General features: G+C 43.3%; 1 protein-coding gene across 1 annotated transcript in view; it reads left to right on the forward strand.

The window, feature by feature from the left end:
• Nucleotides 1–22113, forward strand: part of scfd1 (sec1 family domain containing 1) — a 46612-nt gene that overhangs the window by 13733 nt on the left and 10766 nt on the right. Inside the window, exons 5-15 of the mRNA XM_079262271.1 lie at nt 5605–5727; nt 8366–8453; nt 8690–8779; nt 10288–10343; nt 13551–13636; nt 13731–13830; nt 16061–16200; nt 19724–19814; nt 20246–20319; nt 21208–21289; nt 21853–21949. Of these exons, the coding sequence (XP_079118397.1) occupies nt 5605–5727; nt 8366–8453; nt 8690–8779; nt 10288–10343; nt 13551–13636; nt 13731–13830; nt 16061–16200; nt 19724–19814; nt 20246–20319; nt 21208–21289; nt 21853–21949 (1027 nt within the window). The remainder of the gene's footprint in view (nt 1–5604; nt 5728–8365; nt 8454–8689; nt 8780–10287; nt 10344–13550; nt 13637–13730; nt 13831–16060; nt 16201–19723; nt 19815–20245; nt 20320–21207; nt 21290–21852; nt 21950–22113) is intronic.

Below are 22113 nucleotides of genomic sequence, written 5' to 3' on the forward strand. Positions count from 1 at the left end.
GGACAGGAGACATAAACAGCTCTGTATTAACAGTGCTGAATCATCACTGAACACCTTTGACCTATTAGTTGCCATGACAACGGCCCCTCCCTTCACTCACTGTAGTTCCAAAATGACACGCTGGGGCTGAGAGGGGGAAACTTTTTGCTTCGCAGACCCTCTGTGAGCCTTCCGAACTGCTCGACGTTACACAAAAACCGTAACAGATATCAAAATAATTCTTTCACCGTGAGTGGCAGAAGGCTTTCAGGAACACAGGGATGTAATTTATTTGATCCTAGAGCGAACTGAATTTAAATGACAGCGAGTTAAAAAAAAGAGGGGAGCTGAGAGGACATTTTTCCATTGTCTATGGCAGCTTGAATGGGGAAAAAGCAGAGTTTAGGTCGCTTGGAGGGCCGTAGTTCAAAATCTGTAGATCCGAGCTCTTTCATTCTTTGACTGAGTTAAAGCCAGGAAGATTTCCAAGGTTTTGATGTATAATATGTGTCTGTAGGGCAAAAGCTTTAGGAGTTATGAGAATTTGTTCGAGGAGCGAAAAGTTTTAAAAATTTAGAGTGGAGCTAGAGTGACAGCAAAAATCTGATTTTGAAAAAAGTTGTATTATTTTACAACTGCGATATTTCAAAAATGGTAGAACATATGGACAAGAAAAGTCATTTTTAAATAGCTGAATTTCTTGTGACTTGTATAAAGTTTGAATGGTGTTTCTAGGTGAAAATTTGTGGAAGGAGTAGCGTTTTGAAAGGGCGAACGTTTTTGTGGAATTTTCAGCTGTTTCCATTCATTTCAATGGTAGAAAAAAAAGTAGAAAAAGTAGAATATTTTAAAAAGTAAAACAGTTACAGAGTAGAAATTTGTTTCCCACCTTCTGCTGAACGAGCTGAACGTTTTGATACCAAACTTGTTGAAATTGGTAGAACCTAGCGGAAAGCAGTGAACGAAAACAGGAACAGGAAAACTATTGAGGGCTGCACGGTGGCACGGTGGTTAGCACTGTGGCCTCACAGCAAGAGGTTCACTGATTCGATCCTTGGCTGGGGAGGGGTTTGGTCAGTGGCCTTTCTGTGTGGAGTCTGCATGTTCTCCTCGTATATGCATGGGTTCTCTCCGGGTTCTCCGGCTTCCTCCCACCATCCAAAGACATGCATGATGGGTTAATTGGTTACTCTAAATTGCCCCTAGGAATGAGTGTGAGCGTGAGTGGTTGTTCGTCTCTCTGTGTGGCCCTGCGATGGACTGGCGAGCTGTCCAGGGTGTACCCTGCCTATCGCCCAAAGCCAGCTGGGATAGGCTCCAGCTTCCCCGCGACCCTGAATCGGATTAAGCGGTTCAGAAAATGAATGAATTCAGAAAATGAAGGAAAACTGTCCTATTATTGTGTGAATGCTTTTAAGCACTTTAAGCACCAGCTCTATTGGATATAGATTATAGATACTTCTGTAGCTGTTAGAGACAGGTCCATAGCTGGTTAATTCAATTCAATTCAACTTTATTTATATAGCGTCAAATCACGGCAATGCCATCTCAAGACGCTTTACAGACAGAGGGGAAAACATAATGAAGGCCAATTCATAATAGCCTATATAAGGAAACCAACAGATTGAGTTGGAGGTCCAACTCAATCTCCCATCCTGAGCAAGCACACTGGCGACAGTGGGAAGGAAAAAAACTCCCTTTTAACAGGAAGGAAACCTCCGGCAGAACCCGGCTCAAGGACAAGCAGCCATCTGCCTCTGCTGTGTGGGGGGAAGAGGACAGAAAGACAACAGACAACAGGAACTGCTACTCCCGACCAGGGAGACCTGCTGAGACAGGAGACATACATGTTAATGATGCAACACTGTTATTGGGGGGGGGGGGGGATAAAAGAGAGAGAGAAAGAGAAAAAGAAAGAAGCTCAGTGTATCAGGAAATGTCCCTCAGCAGTCTAAACCTATAGCAGCATAACTAAGGGATGCTAACCATCCCTAGTTATAGGACTTATCAAAAAGATAAGTCTTCAGCCTAGTCTTAAAGGTGGGGAGGGTGTCTGCTTCCCTAACACTAACTGGGAGCTTATTCCATAAGAGAGGGGCCTGATAACCAAAGGCTCGGCTCCTTGAGACTCTAGGAACCACAAGTAAGCCTGCAGTCTGCGAACGAAGTACTCTGCTTGGTATATAAGGAACTATGGGGTCTTTGATATATAGTGGTGCCTGGTTGTGGAGGGCTTTATATGTGAGGAGAAGGATTTTAAATTCTATTCTAGATTCAACAGGCAGCCAATGAGGAGAGAGGCTAAAACTGGAGAAATATGATCTCTCCTGCTGGTTCTGGTCAGGACTCTGGCTGCAGAATTCTGGATCAGCTGAAGGCTTTTCAGGGCATATTTAGGACAGCCCAGTAATAGAGAGTTACAGTAATCTAGTCTCGAAGTAACAAAAGCATGAACCAGTTTTTCTACATCACTCTGAGACAGAATGTCCCTAATTTTGGCTATATTACGTAAATGAAAGAAGGCTGTTTTAGTAACCTGCTTAATATGTGGGCCAAAGGACAGGTCTGAGTCAAATATTACTCCAAGGTTTCTCACTGTAGCACTGGAAGCTAAAGTAATGCCATCCAGGTTCATTACAAAACTGGAAAATTTAGCTTGAGTTTTTCAGATCCAATGAGAATTACTTCAGTCTTATCTGAGTTTAAGAGGAGAACATTTCTAGACATCCAAGTCTTTATGTCTATGAGACAATTTTGTAGCCTATTGGGCTGATTTGTTTCATCTGGTTTAAAGGATAAGTATATTTGAGTATTATCTGCATAACAATGAAAGTTTATTCCATGCTGTCTAATAATTTTGCCTAAAGGGAGCATATATAGTGTGAAGAGTATTGATCCAAGTACAGAACCTTGAGGAGCTCCATGACTTACTGTAGTTTGTGAGGAGGACTTTACATGAACGAACTGAAGTCTATCAGATATACATGATTTAAACCAGCTTCACGCTGTACCTGTAATTCCAACCACCTTCTAGTCTCTGTAACAGAATGTTATGATCGACTGTATCAAATGCAGCACTAAGATCAAGCAAGATAAGTACAGACAGAAATCCTTTGTCTGAGGCCATATGAGGTCATTAGTAACTTTCATCAATGCCGCCTCAGTGCTATGATGAGCTCTAAAACCTGACTGAAACTCTTCGCATAAATTATTTCTGCTCAGGTGGGCATGTAGCTGAGCTGAAACTATTTCTCCAGAATTTAGGACATAAACGGGAGATTAGATATAGGTCTATAATTTGCTATCACCTCTGGATCCAGAGATTGCTTTTTAAGTAAAGGCTTGATTACAGCAGTTTTAAATGATTGTGGTACATATCCTGTCACTAGACATATTGATAAGATTTAATAGTGATGTATTAATTAAAAGGAAAATGTCCTTAAAGAGGCTCGTTGGGAGAGGGTCTAAGATACAGGTGGATGGTTTAGATGAAGCTATTATTTTAGTTAATTCAGAGGGTTGGACAGGACAGAAATTATTTAGACACAAGTCAGATCCTGGTTCTAAGGATGCTTCCACAACAGGCTCAACATTATAGGTAGAAGGAAGAATATTGTGGATTTGATCTCTAATAGTATCAATTTTATTCCTGAAAAAATTCATGAAATCATCACAGCTCAGGGAGAAAGGAATACATGGCTCAACAGCACTCCAACTCCTAGTAAGCCTGGCTACAGTGCTGAAAAGAAACCGAGGGTTGTTTTTGTTTTCCTCTATCAATGATGAATAATAAGCTGTTCTTGCCGTACGTAAGGCTTTTTTGTATACAATTAAACTTTCTTTCCAGGTTAAGCGAGACTCCTCTAATCCTGATGATCACTATCTGTTTTCCAAACACCTTGACGCCTGTTTTAGAGCTCGAAGCTGGGAATTAAACCAGGGAGCCTTCATAATCTTACCTAATTTCTTCTTCTTTAGGGGAGCAACATTATCCAAGGTTGTACGCATTGAAGCTGTTATAGTATCAGCATGTTGATCAATCTGAGCAGGAGTAAAGCTTAAAGGGGGACTCTCAGTCGTGCTAACACACGGTAGAGGTGAAAAATTGATTCAATTGATTATTTAAATTTTGCAATATTATTGTCTGATAAACATCTACTATAGTAGAATTTATTTTTGGTCAGTGAGTAATCAAATAAAGTGAATTCAAAGGTTAATAAGAAGTGATCAGACAATACAGGGTTTTGAGGAAATACTTTGAGCTTATCAGTCTCAATACCATATGTTAGAATAAGATCAAGAGTCTGACCATGAGAGTGAGTGGCTCCATGGACATTTTGTGAAAACCCAATTGAGTTTAGAATAGAGCTAAAGGAAATGTTTAAACTATGATTTTCATCGTCAACATGAATATTAAAATCACCTAGTACAATGACTTTATCAGTTATCAGCACTAACTCAGACAAGCGATCAGAGAATTCGGTCAGAAACTCGGAGTAAGGTCCAGGTGGGCGATACACTAATGCTAAAAGGAACGGTTTCTCTGAATTCCATTTTGGATGAGATAAATTTAATCTCAGGAATTCAAAGGATTTATAGATAGTTTTGAGTTTAGGATTAATTAATAATTCTGACTGAAAAATAGCTGCAACACCTCCTCTGCCTGTAGTTCTAGGAATGTGAAAGTTTAAATAGTTAGCTGGCTTAGCTTCATTAATACTAACATAATCCTCTTGCTGTAACCAGGTTTCCGTAAGACAGAATAAATCAATATGGTGATCACTTATCAAGTCATTGACTAATAAAGACTTATGTGGGAGGGATCTGATATTCGGTAGGCCACACTTTGTCTTATTTTCAGATTTTATTAGATCTATTGTTTTTATTTTTGAGGTTTTCACGATTAACCTTAAAAGTGTTTTTGTGTTGTTTAATTCTTACTGCTGGGGAGTTGTATAAGGTCTGTAGCTGGTTAGAGACAGGTCCATAGCTGGTTAGAGACAGGTCCATAGCTGGTTAGAGACAGGTCCATAGCTGGTTAGAGACAGGTCCATAGCTGGTTAGAGACAGGTCTGTAGCTGGTTAGAGACAGGTCTGTCTTCATGAGCATGAATGGCAGCTGTCTTTACTTACTGATGCCAGTGAGCTGTTAACCTACAGTGTTATAAAAATTACGATGGTGGTGAGATGGTAGACCATGTCAGAAGGTTTGAGGTTGTGGTTCAAATTTTAATCCCCAGTCATTGGTCTTTGTTACCTTTAAAAAAAACAAAAACAAAAAACATTCACCATTCTTGCCTCCTGTGTCGAGATCGCTGGTGTATGAATACATATGAAGGTTGAGAGGTGATCGGAAAGGCCATTGGCTGCCGCATGTCATTCTGCCCTACAGCAGCTGTACTGACACAAGTAGCTCAATCACCATGTGTGAATGAGGAGTGGATGAATAATGGATCCAAGTAAGCACTTTGAATGGCATCAGCAGTAGAACACAATATAAGTTTGATCCATTATTAGTATTATAAATCAACACTAACTCTAATGCTGTGTCCTCTCTCTCTCTCTCTCTGTCTCTCTCTCTCTCTCTTTCTCTCTCTGTCTCTGTCTCTCTCTCTGTGTGTGTAGGACCTGAGGAATCAGTTATATGAGGCGTACTACCTGAACTTCATCTCTGCCATCAGTCGAAGTAAACTGGAGGACATCGCCAGCGCCGCTCTGGCTGCTAACGCAGTCAGCCAAGTCACCAAGGTTACCATGGTTACATTCATCAGTATTAATCCTGATCGTGTTTCCAGTTCAGTGTGACTGGTTTTGTGGAAGTTAGCTGTAACCACACTAACAGATGCATGAAGCAAAAAGAGCTCTGAGGAGCTTCGTTATCTGGGGAGATTTCTTTCTCTGGTCTTCTGATGCACAAAGATTTACTGCAACCTGACTACACACACATATACGAAACAGAGCAAAGGTTGTGGTGTTTTTTTTCTTCCAAAATCAGATGTACCACAGGACCATCTGATGGTTCCAGTCCTCTTAGGTTACAGTATTTATTTGAAGAACTCAGCAGGCATTTAGGTGGAAGCAGCTGGCAGTCCGCACAAAGTCATGAAGACATCAACTCTGCTTTATTAACATGTACTGAAGGGACGCTAGTCCAGAGCAGACGGGATGTACCGTTAGTTCAGAGCAGACGGGACGTACCGCTAGTCCAGAGCAGACGGGACGTACCGCTAGTCCAGAGCAGACGGGACGTACCGTTAGTTCAGAGCAGACGGGACGTACCGCTAGTCCAGAGCAGACGGGACGTACCGCTAGTCCAGAGCAGACGGGACGTACCGCTAGTCCAGAGCAGACGGGACGTACCGCTAGTCCAGAGCAGACGGGACGTACCGCTAGTCCAGAGCAGACGGGACGTACCGCTAGTCCAGAGCAGACGGGACGTACCGCTAGTCCAGAGCAGACGGTACGTACCGCTAGTCCAGAGCAGACGGGACGTACCGCTAGTCCAGAGCAGACGGGACGTACCGCTAGTCCAGAGCAGACGGGACGTACCGCTAGTCCAGAGCAGACGGCAGACGGGACGAACCGCTTATTCAGAAGCAGACAGTCGCAGCACACACATGTGAGTGAAACCCAAAACAAGCGTTGCAGCTGACAAATGGAGATGTAACACCACACTTAGAAGTCCAGCCGTGGACTTTTAAGTCTGGTGTTGTGTAATGTGGTTCTCCATGGATCCAGAGAATTTACACTAACTATAGATGTTTGGGAGAAAATTGCTTCTGGAGAAAAAGAGCTAAATAAGGATGTCAGTTTATTATTAAATAATAATTTAGTTCAGGGGCGACCAAGGCGAAGTTCGTGTATGCAGCAGTATGTATGCCCTTTATTTTAGTACTAAGAAGTACATTATCAAGAGATCTTTTCATTTAACAATCTGTCCTTTTAGAAACATCTAAAATGTGTATGTATACACACACACACACACACACACACACACACACACACACACACACACACACATGCATATATATATATATATATATATATATATATATATATATATATATATATATATATATATATATATATATATTAAAAAAAAAAAAAAAAAAAAAAAAAAAGAAGAAGGTGTAAAGTCCATTAAAAGTGCAAACAGTTTGAAGCTGATCACAGTTTTAGCCTTCCTGATGAACCGCCTCGTTCATGCAGGTTTACCACAGCTGGACTTTCTGACCCTGTCTGTTTGGTTTGGGTCTAAATGAGAATCTCTCTGGAGGAAAGTTAGACGACACTGTGAAAACAGAAAATCTGAGTCGCCTCTCTGACTGGTGTAGGATTAGATATCTGCTCTGTCTTCCACTCTGTGGTCAGAAAATGTCAAGCTGTTGCACACAGTCGTATTTTCAGGAGCAACCACGACGACTGCTGACAGTAAAAACACAGAAATAACCCAACACCACAATACTGTTGCATAAAGAAAAATGCTCATCCAGGATTATAGACACTGGCAGAGGACAGTGTGGTAACTTCATCAGAACCTCAGCAGGTAACTTTTCCATGATGGTGTCAGACATTTGGAATGTTTTTCCTCTGTCATTACACAGCAGCCAAGTCAGGCAGATGAGTGCTACAGTTTTACTGCATTCAGTTCCAACATCGCAGATTTATTCGAAGAAGAACACATTAAAAAGTTGTTTAATTCTGATGAGAATAAACTCAGCGACCTGCTGAATGATGAACCAGTTTCTCTTCAGTCCTGTCCAGATCATCATAATCCAGTTATGATCCAGCTAGACCTAATCCATCCTGTGATCCCCGTCAGTCCAGTTTCTAACAACTGTTCATAAAAACCAGCTTTACAACCAAACAAACCTTCATCATAACCAGAACCAGAAAGTAAAACCTCCTTCAGTATGAACCAGAAGGAGGTCCATCTTCCTGGACCAGTTGGGGTGGAGAGGACAGGAAAGAGGGTCACCAGCAGCAGAACTCTGATCCAGGATCCTGCTGAGAAAGACAAAGAGAAACACAGATGAATGTCAGATGTTTCTACATGGAGAGGAAAGAGGAGCCCAGTGCATCATGGGACGTCTCCCAGTGCATCATGGGACGTCTCCCAGTGCATCATGGGACGTCTCCCAGTGCATCATGGGACGTCTCCCAGTGTATCATGGGACGTCTCCCAGTGCATGATGGGCCACCTTCCAGTGCATCACTTTAGAACCACTTGGAACCAGCAGTATGGCTGCAGTCTGAGGAAATCTCTGAGATCTTTCAGGTTTGGTGGATCACTAAGAGTTTTTGATTTGAGGAGAATTTAATTGATAGTTCGTGGTTCAGATGTTCAATATTCTAGCTTCAGAAGTGATCTGTGTCTGTGTTTCAGGTGTTTGATCAGTACCTCAACTTCATCACGCTGGAAGATGACATGTTCGTCCTCTGCCACCAAAACAAGGAGCTCATCTCCTACCACGGTAACACAATCATGTTTCTTACATCATGATCACACATGTCCAATCAGCAGCATCCCAGTGGATCTGTGAGGACAACAATGTATTTATAACATACAACATGAGTGTCGTCATAAAAACAAGACTGTTTTTTACTCTTTTATAGAGCAACTTTAGCTTTATGTAGCCAGAAAATCCACATTGATCAGCTGATCAGATTCTGCTCTGAGATGAAGTGTTTGCATCTCTGTGGTGTGCAGCCATCAACAGAGCCGACATCCAGGACACGGACATGGAAGCCATCATGGACACCATCGTGGACAGCCTCTTCTGCTTCTTTGTGACTCTGGGTGAGTTCAGATCTGAGCGGCAGCCTGACTGACAGATTACCAACATCATGGAAGAAGAAACATCACAGTTTATTATTTAAAACAAACTCGCAGAATTAATGTCTGAGTCTCACTTTTTTATTTATATGAAGATTTATTTGCTTTTAATGGGACGATTTGATGACAGAAGAAAAACAAATGTGGACGTTCCTGTGAGCGACGCACGAAACATTTTTTCTTTTCAAACAACCAAAAAAAAAAGAAAAACTAACTAGATCAGAGGAAAGGACATCTGTCAGACTATGGCGACTTATCCACCCATCCATTCGTCCATCCATCCGTCCATCCATTCATTCATCCATCCGTCCATTCGTCCGTCCATCCATCCATCCATCTGTCCGTCCGTCTGTCCATTCGTCCGTCCATTCAGCCATCCATCCATCCATCCATCCATTCATTCATCCATCCGTCCATGCATCCGTCGGTACGTCCATCCATCTGTCCATTCATCCATCCATCCATCGACCTATCATCCATCCATTCATCCATCTGTCCGTCTATCTGTCCGTCCATCCATTCATCCATCCATCCATTCATTCATCCATCCGTCCATTTGTCCGTCCGTCCATCCATCCGTCCGTCCACCCATCCACCCACCCATCCATCCATCCATCTGTCCATCCGTCCATTCAGCCATCCATCCATCCATCCATTCATCCATCCATCCATCGACCTATCATCCATCCATCCATCCATCCATACATCATCCATCTATCCATCCATCCACTCAGACCAACCATCCATCCACTCATCATCCATACATCCATCCATCATCCACTCACCAACCATGCATCCACTCATCAGCCATTCATCCATGCATCCACTCATCATCCATCCATCCATACATCATCCATCCATCCGTCATCCATCCACCCATTCATCCATCCTTCGACCTATCATCCATCCATCCACTCAGACCAACCATACATCCACTCATCATCCCTGCATCCATCCATCCACCCAACCATCCATCCATCCAACCATCCATCGACCTATCATCCATCCATCCATACATCCATCCACTCAGACCAACCATCCATCCACTCATCATCCCTGCATCCATCCATCCATCCACTCCCAACCATGCATCCACTCATCAGCCATTCATCCATGCATCCACTCATCATCCATTCATTCATTCATCCATCCACTCAGACCAACCACCTTAAATCCTCTTCCTTCCTAATTCTGTTGCTTAGTTTGAACTTTTAGCAAGTCGTCTTATCTACGTGGTTACTTGTTGCTGTGTGATTGGCTGGTTTAATATTTGTGTTAACCAGCAGGTGGAGTGGATGAAATAGGCAGTAAAATGATGAATAAATAGTTAATCCTTTACAACATTTTAATGGAGTTGGACATGTCTTCTCTGTGTTTTGATCCTTTTTAGCCAAAGATGAGCTTCAGAGCTGATGTTCGCGTTTGAGACGTTGTCATGACATCATTGTGATACTGCTCTTGTTTTTGTTCAGGTGCGGTGCCAATCATCCGCTGTCCTCGGGGGAACGCTGCAGAGATGGTGGCTGTGGTGAGCTCACTCAATGGATGATATTTATAAAATATGAACACGTCTACATGCCTCGTCTGGTGTTCATACTGCGTCCATTGCAGTGGATTTCTGCAGTTTACTTGCATAAGACACAATAAAAACCCAAAACAGCCATAGTTTGGTCTCCATGTTTAACTGGCAGGTGGAAGAAACAGAGTTTTCTTCTTCACGCCGGTCTTGTCCTCTCTTTAGCTAAATAGTAGTGCTGCGCCACCTCTGGTGGGAATGGGAATATATTATTCTAATGGTTTGGCTGGTTTGACCAAAGTGCAGCATGAACACGGTTCACATGGATACACCCCCCTACAGCTGGGCTGAGTCCCCAACCGGACAGAGTCTAGCGGACTGTCCTGATGTGAATGCAGCCTTAAATGTCACTGATAAAACCCGATCCAAAGTTTCTTTTATCAGTTCTTACTGACTGTTTGACTTCAGCTGTTAAATGTGGTGGTTTTATGGCTTTGACATCTTCTTTATTAAACATGAAGAGTTTGAACACAGATTTTCAGTGTGTAGGTTGATGAGATGATGCTTTATGAATGCTGCATTATAATCAATAACATGGTAGCATTGATGTAGGACAACATATGATGCATTCACTTGGATTTAGATATTTCAGCTTTATCGGAATAAGGTTAGAAAAAAAAAACGTATTAATTAAAAACCAGCAAGTTATCCTTTTTGTTTGTCAAATAAACAGTTTAAATTTAATGTGAGAGTATGTGTCAGTGTTACATCACCCTTCATCCTTCTCTTTTTGCTGATGTTTTTAAGATAGTCGTCTCAAACCTGTCTTAAACTTCCTGAGAGACGCCTTAAACATTCTCAGAGACAACTTGTTTGTAATTAAAGGGATACCGTGTAACTTTTGGCTACTAGTAGCGCTAAACCTGTTAACCTCCTACAGACCACATGACACTGTCGCAAGATTAAACAGTCTTCATTTGTCACACTCACAAAATAAAAAACACCCACAAAAAGCAAAAACTGCCCAAAACATGATTAGAAATTATAGTTTCAAAAATCAAATGAAGCAGTAACTTTTTCTGTTAAACAACTTATGAAAACCATAAGACTAAACCGGGCCAGTTACTCATCGCTCTGTTACTTTGATATTTACATGAATTATCAAAAATGCATTTATTCCTGCAAAACCAGCTCAACTTGAACTAAATGTTTGGGAGTCATGTTAGCTGTGATCTGTAGCCGATTAGCTTCAACTAAACATCTAAATAAAGGCAGAGATGTGTACTGCAACGTTCATCAGACTTTCTGCCATTGTTCTGAACCAACGCTGCTGGAAGAAGTGAAAATGTTCTTTATGTTTTGCTACGTTTGCACAACAGCCACAGCACTAACCTAGCAATCTGATAAAACTGAGGCAAACATAGTCGGTTTTAAACAGAAAAATAGAGCTGTCATCCTCATAAAAAAAGTTTGGGCCTTATCACGTTATAACCTGATAAGTTTTATTGTAAAAACACATAAGCACTTGAACGCTGGAGGGATTATATCTCTCGGCTGGCCTGGGAACGCCTCGGGATCCCCCCCGCAGAGTTGGCAAATGTGGCTGGGGAGAGGCAAGTCTGGGCTTCCCTGCTTAGGCTGCTGCCCCCATGACCCGACCTCGGATAAGCGGCAGAAGATGGATGGATAGATGGATGGAACCAGAATGCAGCTAAGATGATGTAGTTTGTATTCATAGCGATTCTCATGCCGCTCAAGTTTCAATCAAAAATGATGCCACGTCATGAGGACCGGACTCATTCTTCCTTCTGTACAGACCCATGCCTTTTAAAAGTATCCTTAAAGAACGCATATTTATTACAATGTCATCCAAAGTATTCCAAAGCACCAAAATTTCACAATGTCTCAGCCCAAGAAGGGAGAAAAACTCTATCAAGTCCTGTAAATGAAACATTTGTGATCTCCTATCCACCCCGCAAACAATTCCCTCATCTAAAGTCGAAAATTACCAAGTTCACATTTTCAGATACGTGATAGTTTTAGTTTTTACAATAAACTTGTGTAATAACGTGATAGTTTCACGTTTTTACAATAAACTTATCATGTTATAACAAGATAGTTTTACGTTTTTACAATAAACTTGTTATAATGTGATAGTTTCACGTTTTTACAATAAACTTATGTTATAACGTGATAGTTTTACGTTTTTACAATAAACTTGTGTAATAACGTGATAGTTTCACGTTTTTACAATAAACTTATCACGTTAAAACGTGATAGTTTTACGTTTTTACAATAAACTTGTTATAACGTGATAGTTTCACGTTTTTACAATAAACTTATGACGTTATAACGAGATAGTTTTACGTTTTTACAATAAACTTATGTTATAGCGTGATAGTTTTATGTTTTTACAATAAACTTATGTTATAGCGTGATACTTTTACGTGTTTACAATAAACTTATGTTATAGCGTGATAGTTTTACGTGTTTACAATAAACTTATGTTATAGCGTGATAGTTTTACGTGTTTGCAATAAAGTTGTGTTATGACGTGATATTTCTACGTTTTTACAATAAACTTTTTATAACGTGATAGTTTTATGTTTTTACAACAAACTTGTCACGTTATAATGTGATACTTTTATGTTTTTACAATAACGTAAAAGGCCAAAACTTTTTTTTTATGAGGATGACGGCTCTACGCTTCCATAGTTTTAAATCCACACAGTTCCTCCATCAGACTCCAAGCCACCAATTCTTTACCTAGGTGGACTCGTTTCTTCCCTCTGGAGTGATCCTTTCCTGTTTTCTCTTTCTGGCCTTCTCTAACACCGCTTTCACCTCCTTACTTCAGCCTGGACACACTTTGGTTGGAAGAGGAGGAAAACGTTGCACAATGTCTGGTTTCAGGAGAGTGCAGCCTCCTCGGAGCCCCGACACATGTTAAGACCCCAGAAATCATTAGGCTGATGATTTGCTCAAATGTTACTCAGTATCCCTATAAAATCTGAGGATTTAATTATCTCAAATGATTGTGTTTTTTGTCTCGTCTTGCATCAACCTGTTTGAACTCAAACATGGAGCCTTTTTAGACAAAGCAGTGGTTTTATTTCATGCTTTCACTCTTGTCTGCAAATGGATCAATTTACAATTCTATGGATTTTCATCACATGCTTGTTTTCCTGAATTCTTATCTGCTGAATTATGTGTTTGCAGAAACTGGATAAGAAGCTGCGAGAGAACCTGCGGGATGCCAGAAACAGCCTGTTCACCGGAGACAGCATGACTGCTGGACAGTTCAGGTGATTTTCATTCAGCTTCTCGTCGTCTTCAAAGTCAAATTCCAGACTACTGCTCCACTAAACCATGAATATTTCCGTGTCGTGTCCTTTCCAGTTTCCAGAGACCCCTCTTTGTCCTGGCAGATCGTAACATGGATATGGCCACGCCCCTTCACCACACCTGGACCTATCAGGCGCTGATCCACGATGTTCTGGTAAGATTCAAACACATCCATTAAAGAATAAAAACCGTTTTATTGTCAACAGTTGTGCAGATGCAAACCTGTCTCTTCATCATCATCATCCTGTGACTTGAAGCAAACATCAGAATTTTCCAACGGCAGCTTCATAGAAATGTGATTTTCACTTATTTATCTGCAGTAGCTGTGATATTCTCTGTTGGAAAGGTTTAGTTCTTTTCCTGCCACCCCTGAAACGTCAGAGTAAGATGGAAATGGGACCACTACGGACTGAACGTGAACTCAAACTCAACTCTGCACAAAATGGAAGAAAATTAGTCTTTGGTCAATTATTTCTTTATTGAATTAATAGTTAAATTACTAATATGACTTGTTTCTTCAGACTTCAATCATCCTGTTATTAAAAAATGTCAGATTTGACAGCAGAATCCGATGATGTTGATGACAGAGAAGATTTGTCAGGTTTTTCATGGATAAAACCCGCCTTCTCCTCTGCTGCTCATCCCACACATGCATTTTCCTTGCTTTTCCTTCAATGTTTTCCTTCCATCCGTGTCTCCATTTAAAAGGGAAATGAACAGACTTCCCAGCAGTGCCGAGTTATAAGCAAGAAGCATCATTACAACTAAATGATCCACCAAACTCCCATTTAATGGCCGTTTCTGATGCATTTAGGTCTGTAAATAAATCTAAAACTAAATCTCTTAAACAAATAATGATGTTATGTCACACTGGTGATAAAATTGAAATAATGTCAAATCTTTAAAAAGGTCCATCTTAAAATCAATCTTTGGGTCAGTTTTAATAATAATCCGTTGGTGATACTTGAAGCCAGTTAAAAGACGAGCTGCAGCTGGAGGAAATATTTTCAAACTATGCAGTGAAGAGAGGTCCGTTCCTGTCCGCTCCACCCCAAGCCGCCCGGCAGATCCCGGACCGGGGACTCAGCTCTCCCTGAAGCCGGGTTCTGCTGGAGGTTTTTTTTGGATCCAACCCTCATGCAGCTCAGCGTGGAGGATTGGATCCAAAACAAGATTCCATGCTGTCTGTTGGTTTTTCTCAACTAGGCTGTTTATTGATCAATTGACCTGTGACGACATCGTTGTAAAGTGGCGCTAAGCACAAAGAAGTTCAGGCTGACGTGAACTTCTTTCTGATGACTAAACCTCCAGGTTTACCTCAGAAAGGGCCCGAAGGCTTCACAACCTGGCTGCTATCAGCTACGCTAGTGGTTCCCAAACTTTTTCTGCAGCACAATAATGTCTCTGTTTGCATTCAGGATTTACCATGAGGGATGAGATTGAAAATAAGAGGGAACCACATCTGTGTAGGTTACTGTGGCAACGGTAATATTATGGTTTGTTTTCAGTGGGTTTAACAGCGGTGATGATGAACTGCTGAAGCTCTGAGTGAAGCAGCACTCCTGCTGCTCTTGGACTGAGTTTTGTTGTTTTCTCTCCAAACCTGAGCTAACATGAGGTGATGCAATCAGTTTGTGATCGCAGTTTGGAACCAAAAACCTAAAGATGGATTCAGATCATCGACACCAGAAAAAACTCTGAGTGGAAAATAGGAAGTCAGTAATGACAACTTAATATGATTTCATGGAAAAAAGAAAAACTGCTCAGCTGAGAAGCTGTGAAGCAGGAGATTAAAATCTGACCACATCTGACTGAAAAGTAAAGTTAAAAGTTCAGATCAGTCCTTAAAAAATGTAAACACTTTTATGCACTTTTGTTTTTATGCAGCAAAAGTTAAAAAGAGCAACTTAATGGAAAAAACTAAATGAGGGTTAGTGATGAGAGACCTGTTTTACCAAACGTATAATATGTGACACACACTTTCCAAGACATTGTGCATCACTTCATGGCGACACCTTTGTTCCAAACCCTTATTGAACACAGTCTGGTACTTACCTCTGGCCACGAATGCAAACTAGGAAGCAAAAGATTACACTGAAACCATCTTGACCTATCACATTGTGATAAATAGAAAAATACAAAGAAAAATGAAGTTACATTTTTTCCATATTTTGTTAAAAAGCCAAAAAAAAAAGGCTTCAAATTAAGCAAATTGGACTTTTCTCCCAGTTTTTCTGTGGTTGGAAACGTAACAGCCGTACTTCCGTCAGAGTTGTAATGATTTACTGGTTTGAAAATCCAGTAAAATGACCACACTGGAGCACTTTTCAGAGATCAGTCACAGCTTCATCCGCCACTCACACACTGTCCTGTGTGCCCACCAGGACTTCCATCTGAACAGGGTGATGATGGAGGAGGGCAGCGGCTCGGAGCCATCACCTGCTGGCGCCAGACCCAAGAAGAAGAACAGGAAGATCTACGACCTCACTGCTGCTGACAGGTTCTGGCAGAAACACAAGGGCAGGTCAGTTCCTGAACTACAGACGTCGGCTGGCGTCCGTTCTGCAGACATTTATCCAGTCAGTGTTTAACGCAGCTGAAGATCCGTTTTTTCCAAACACAGTAAGCGTGGACGGGATGAAACCACAAAACTCCACATATTAACCCTTCAGCCTTCTACTGGCTGCACACACTTACCTTTCTTTTACTTCCTGGCAGGAAACAATTTGTTCCAGCGTCTCTTAAAAAAACCCAAAATAAAACGTGCTTCCTTTAGCAACAGCATTGACAGCTGAAATCACCAAGAACTATGAACGTTGTGCATCGATAAAAGCCAGCTTGCTGAACAGAACTGCTCAGGTTCTGACATACCTGGTGAGATCAGCCGTGTTCTCCAGCTTCCTCCCAACAAACACAGGATCTGAAGCAGGTTAAATCATTTTACTCATGTCTCTGTGGTGAACCAATGGCCTGTCCAGGTGATCTGATGTCATGACAGGAAGAAGGAACTGGTCTGCAATCATTTTACTGAAGTCTTATATTCCTATAAATTGACTTCCTCTAATGAATGTTTTAAACACCTTTTAAAATTAAACAAATAAGCCACGTCAGTAACATTACATTTCTGGTAAAATGCTTCAAAATCTTTCTTGAACAGAAGTTTATGCTAACAAATATAAGTAAACATTATTAAAAAGCCCCAGCAGTGCGCTGATTGAATGCCAATAACCGAGTAGATCTTGGGCACGAGGAGAGGATTCAAATCCAAAGGAACTGGACAAAAAAAATCCAGTTCCAGACACTCAAAGTGGTTAGAATAGAAAGGCCTTCATAAAAATGGGCAAGAATCAGTAAAAATGCACCAACATTTATCAACTCATGCCTTCTTCAGCGTGTGTAAGGACAAACAGCCAGAGTGGTTATAATTATCACAGGTGTGCATGTTTGGCACCATGTAGGACCATATTAAGGCCTCTAGGGGCATCAAACAATAAATACAAGAAGGAATCACAACAATCAGAATCTTCCACAAGCAACAATTCCCTCTCGGCTCTAGGGGGACATAGAAATGCAGACATTAGAATAAAAACATACCACAAAGTTTTCTTACTCTGTGAAAACCCAGCCATGAATATGCAGAGGGCAACAAAAATCCACAGACAATACATGTAATTCATTGAGAGATTTAAAAATAATATCAAAAGATAAAAGCTATAAAAATGAAGCTAAATAAGAGTCCTCATTTAGACCTGGATATCTGGTACCATTGAGGCTCTAAATCCAGGATGCCTCTCTTTGTTTGGGGCGTCTAACCTTGTCCCCACCCCTGACATCAGAGCTAATGGCTTCAATGCTATAACACTCAGTTTTATCACAAGTATGTTGAGCTTCCATAAAAGTGTTTGGCTGTAGGATAGTTCACATTACGAGATGAGATTACATGTCTGTGTTCAGCCACGTGTTAGCCTTCGTGTGGTCAGACTTATAGAAACAACCACAAAGCAGAACATGGCTGGTTTTACAATTAAACTGGTGGCAGGAAAGGTTTTGTTCCTGAACCTGTCTCTGAAAGTGTCTGTTTTCACCATAGTTTCACAATAATTGCAGTTACCACAGCAGAAATTGCCCCGAGTTGACAGTTTGGAAACTCCTGACCCGTCCAGCCATAATGCAAGAACCAATATTCTGTATTTGTGCTTCTTTCTTGTGCTGTCCTGAAGGTAAGAGGGCAGTCTCTCAACAAATTTAGGAGAGGTCCTGTCATGGAATCATTCCCACTGGTAATCGGTCTGCCTGGTAGATTTAATTCTTGTGGACTTTTGGGAGCATGTAGACAGAAGGAATGTTGACATAATAGTCATGTTCTTTCTTGGAAATCCAGTCATTGTTTTTCACCATGTTGAGTAGCTCCTCAAGCTCTCTTCATGTGATCCAATGGGTTTGATCTGGGCATAGAAACCTCCACCAGACCCAGAATATTGGGTATATTCAGATTGCTGAAACGCCTTTTCTGCTTCGTAAGACACCTTCTTAGTAAACGTAGCAAGTGTGGAACTGGTAATACATGGTAAAAAGGTAGATTTGGGCCAGAAAGGAGAGTTGAATCTGTGTAGTTCATAATTACACATATTTCTGCTATCAGGGCTAAACAAAGCTCTGTTTCTGTCATGGGAGGAGAACTGGAGGTGGTGGAGGACGACAGGTACTCTGGACGTTCAGCTGGAAAACAGACTGAATGAGAATAATGACACAGAAGCATCTAGAAGAAAGGACAGAACAGAGGAAGCTGAAGGTCTACAGTGCCTGTTTCTGGTTCTAGCACACAGAATGTCTTTTTCAGAAAGCTCCCATCTCCAGGAAAACAGAAATAAACAGGAAATAGGTTGAGATGGAGACAAAGTCCAGACTGCAGCTGGTCCTGCAGGTGTCAGCAGAAGCTTGTCCACTCTGACAGAAGTCTCTCTAAAACAACAGGCCTGAAACTGGACTCTAACAACACAATACCGAGACGTCCACTGTCCTGCGGTCCCACAGCAGACTGGAGGGACGGAACCTTTCTGATAGAACCAGTTTCTGTTCCGTTCAGTCCAGATCACAGTTTAGAACACTGTGTTCAGAAGATCAAAACCCACAGAAAGATCAGATCATTGATTCAGTCCTTGGTTCTGAGCTGGACCGGAACCAGGAGTGAAACCCTCCACCCGAACCAGAACCAGGAGGGAAAACCTCCACCAGAACCAGGAGGGAAAACCTCCACCAGAACCAGAACCCAGAGGGGAAAACCTCCACCAGAACCCGACCCAGGAGGGAAAACCTTGTTCTGGTTCTGGTTTCTGGAAAACCAGAACTCTGATCCAGGATCTTGGATAAACTAATGTCATATGGATCTACATGGAGAGTAAAGAGAGGAGAGGAGCCCGATGCATCGTGGGGCGTGTCCCGGTGCATCGTGGGGCGTGTCCCGGTGCATCGTGGGGCGCGTCCCGGTGCATCGTGGGGCGTGTCCCGGTGCATCGTGGGGCGCGTCCCGGTGCATCGTGGGGCGCGTCCCGGTGCATCGTGGGGCGTGTCCCGGTGCATCATGGTGCGCGTCCCGGTGCATCGTGGGGCGCGTCCCGGTGCATCGTGGGGCGCGTCCCGGTGCATCGTGGGGCGTGTCCCGGTGCATCGTGGGGCGCGTCCCGGTGCATCGTGGGGCGCGTCCCGGTGCATCGTGGGGCGTGTCCCGGTGCATCGTGGGGCGTGTCCCGGTGCATCGTGGGGCGTGTCCCGGTGCATCGTGGGGCGTGTCCCGGTGCATCATGGTGCGCGTCCCGGTGCATCGTGGGGCGTGTCCCGGTGCATCGTCCCGGTGCATCGTGGGGCGCGTCCCGGTGCATCGTGGGGCGCGTCCCGGTGCATCGTCCCGGTGCATCGTGGGGCGCGTCCCGGTGTATTGTGGGAATTTCCCAGCAGTCTCAGCTCCTGGTTTCAGATAAAGCCAGAATGCGCCCACTGAGCCTGTGTGTTGTTGTGTTGAGAGTCAGTGTGTTATGTGTCTGTTCCAGTCCGTTTCCAGAGGTGGCCGAGTCCGTTCAGGAGGAGCTGGAGGCGTACAGAGCCCAGGAGGACGAGGTCAAACGTCTGAAGAGCATCATGGTGAGACACGCTCACACGGGGGGGAAGGGCAGGTACCAGGTGAGAGTACCTGCCTCTCACCAATGCCTTCCGGATGATGTTGAACCGTTTTTATCTGCAGCAGGTTTTATTCCAAGTAAACCTGTAGACTCCTGCAGGTCCTGATCTGATTTATGACCACACAGATCTGAGAAAGACCTGCTTCCAATCAGAGCTGCTGTTGAGGTCAGGAACATGTTCTTGCTTGTATCAGCGATAGCTTGTGATGTCCAGCAGTCCTGCAGACACCTGCTGACCAGTTCTGGATCCTTGTGGTCCAGATAAGGCTCACACGTGGTTTTACTTCCCAGCTTCTGATCCGTTTCTCAGCTAGATATTCCCGGTTTCAGGGTTTTCTGTTCAACAACTTCCTCATGACGCTGAGCATCGAATCCTCTTTGTTCCATGTCCAGGGTTTAGAGGGGGAGGATGAAGGAGCCATCAGCATGCTGTCGGACAACACCGCCAAGCTCACCTCTGCTGTCAGGTAACAACCTCGCTGCTGTAGGATCATCTCTGCAGGAGCCTTCGTCTCCATCACAAGAAGAAGTGGTGTTTCCACATGCTACAGATTTTATCTATGAACATGTTTAGAACACGCAACAGACTCATATCAGTCTGTAAACCCTCGGGGTCTCTCCACCAAGCTGGCAGTCGTCCGGTCCACCTGCATCTTCGCCTGCCCCCCATCGGCGGCTAACCCAGCCTCCATCCTACCTGACCTGTCAGCTCTCTCCAGCCAGCGGAAGACCATCTCACCACGACTTTTTTCTCTCTCTTTAATCTCCTTGTTTCTTTGCTGAATCAGCGCCGTTGCGTGTTCAGAACATCCAGTTCCTCATTTTACCGTGAAGTAAGGCTGGGTGATACGACCAAACCCTCGTATCCCGACATCGCTCATCTTATCTCCCCATAACGACACACATAACCATATAAACCTGTTTGTGTCTGAAACACGACTGCTACCGTCTTCCTCCATGTTCGTTTATGTACTGCAGCGTACCGTAAAGCACATCTTGAAGTAAAATACTGCAGTAAAGCAGCGTATCGTGGCGTAAAAGATAGAGCCTCGTATGAAACGATGGAGGATTTCTATCGTCCAGACGATCATCGTATCACCCAGCCCTACCATGCAGCCAAACATCATGTCGGATGTAAACCTTGTATCGTGTCGGTTTGTCAGCCTCAGGGTGCTGCTGGGCAGCAGCGGCTCTAGAAATGCACATGATAGATGCAGATGATAGATAGATGAGGAGGTTCAGACTGAAAACGTGTTGCAACCGCTCCGATAACCGCTGAGCTGTTAGTGTTTGTGGTCTATGAATGTTTCCGTCCAGTTCTAACCAGGAACCTTTCTACTTCCTGTTTCCTGTAGTTCTCTGCCTGAGCTTCTGGAGAAGAAGAGACTGATTGACCTGCACACCAACGTCGCCACCGCTGTTCTCGACCATATCAAGGTACAAAACACTCACCGTTACCTCGGGATGAAATAAACCTGCCAGACCTGGACTTGGAGGTCTACCTGGATCAGGTGGACCTCCAGGTCCAGGTAGACCTCTAGATCCAGGTAGACCTTCAGGTTTAAGTGAACCTCTAGGACCTCCAGGTCCAAGTGAACCTCCAGGTTTTGGTGGACCTCCAGGTCCAGGTGGACCTCCAGGTTTAGGTGGACCTCCAGGTCCAGGTGGACCTCCAGGTTTAGGTGGACCTCCAGGTCCAGGTAGACCTCTAGATCCAGGTAGACCTTCAGGTTTAAGTGAACCTCTAGGACCTCCAGGTCCAAGTGAACCTCCAGGTTTAGGTGGACCTCCAGGTCCAGGTGGACCTCCAGGTTTAGGTGGACCTCCAGGTTTAGGTGGACCTCCAGGTTTAGGTGGACCTCCAGGTTTAGGTGGACCTCCAGGTCCAGGTGGACCTTCAGGTTTAGGTGGACCTCCAGGTCCAGGTGGACCTCTAACAGAAGTATCTTCTGGAGGTCAGCGGTTGAGCTGCAGTAACCAGAAGTTATTTGTTTCCTCAGAGTCGTAAACTAGATGTTTATTTTGAGTATGAAGAGAAGCTGATGAGCAAATCGACCTTGGATAAATCCCTGCTGGACATCATTAGTGACCCTGACGGTACACACACACACACACACACACACACACACACACACACGCACACACACGCACACACACACACACAAACGCACATACCTACACCTACACACACCTACACACACCTACACACACACACACACACACACACACACACACACACACGCACACCTACACACACATAC

The sequence above is a fragment of the Telmatherina bonti genome, assembly GCF_933228915.1.
Source record: "Telmatherina bonti genome assembly, chromosome: 22".
Taxonomy (NCBI): Eukaryota; Metazoa; Chordata; class Actinopteri; order Atheriniformes; family Telmatherinidae; genus Telmatherina; species Telmatherina bonti.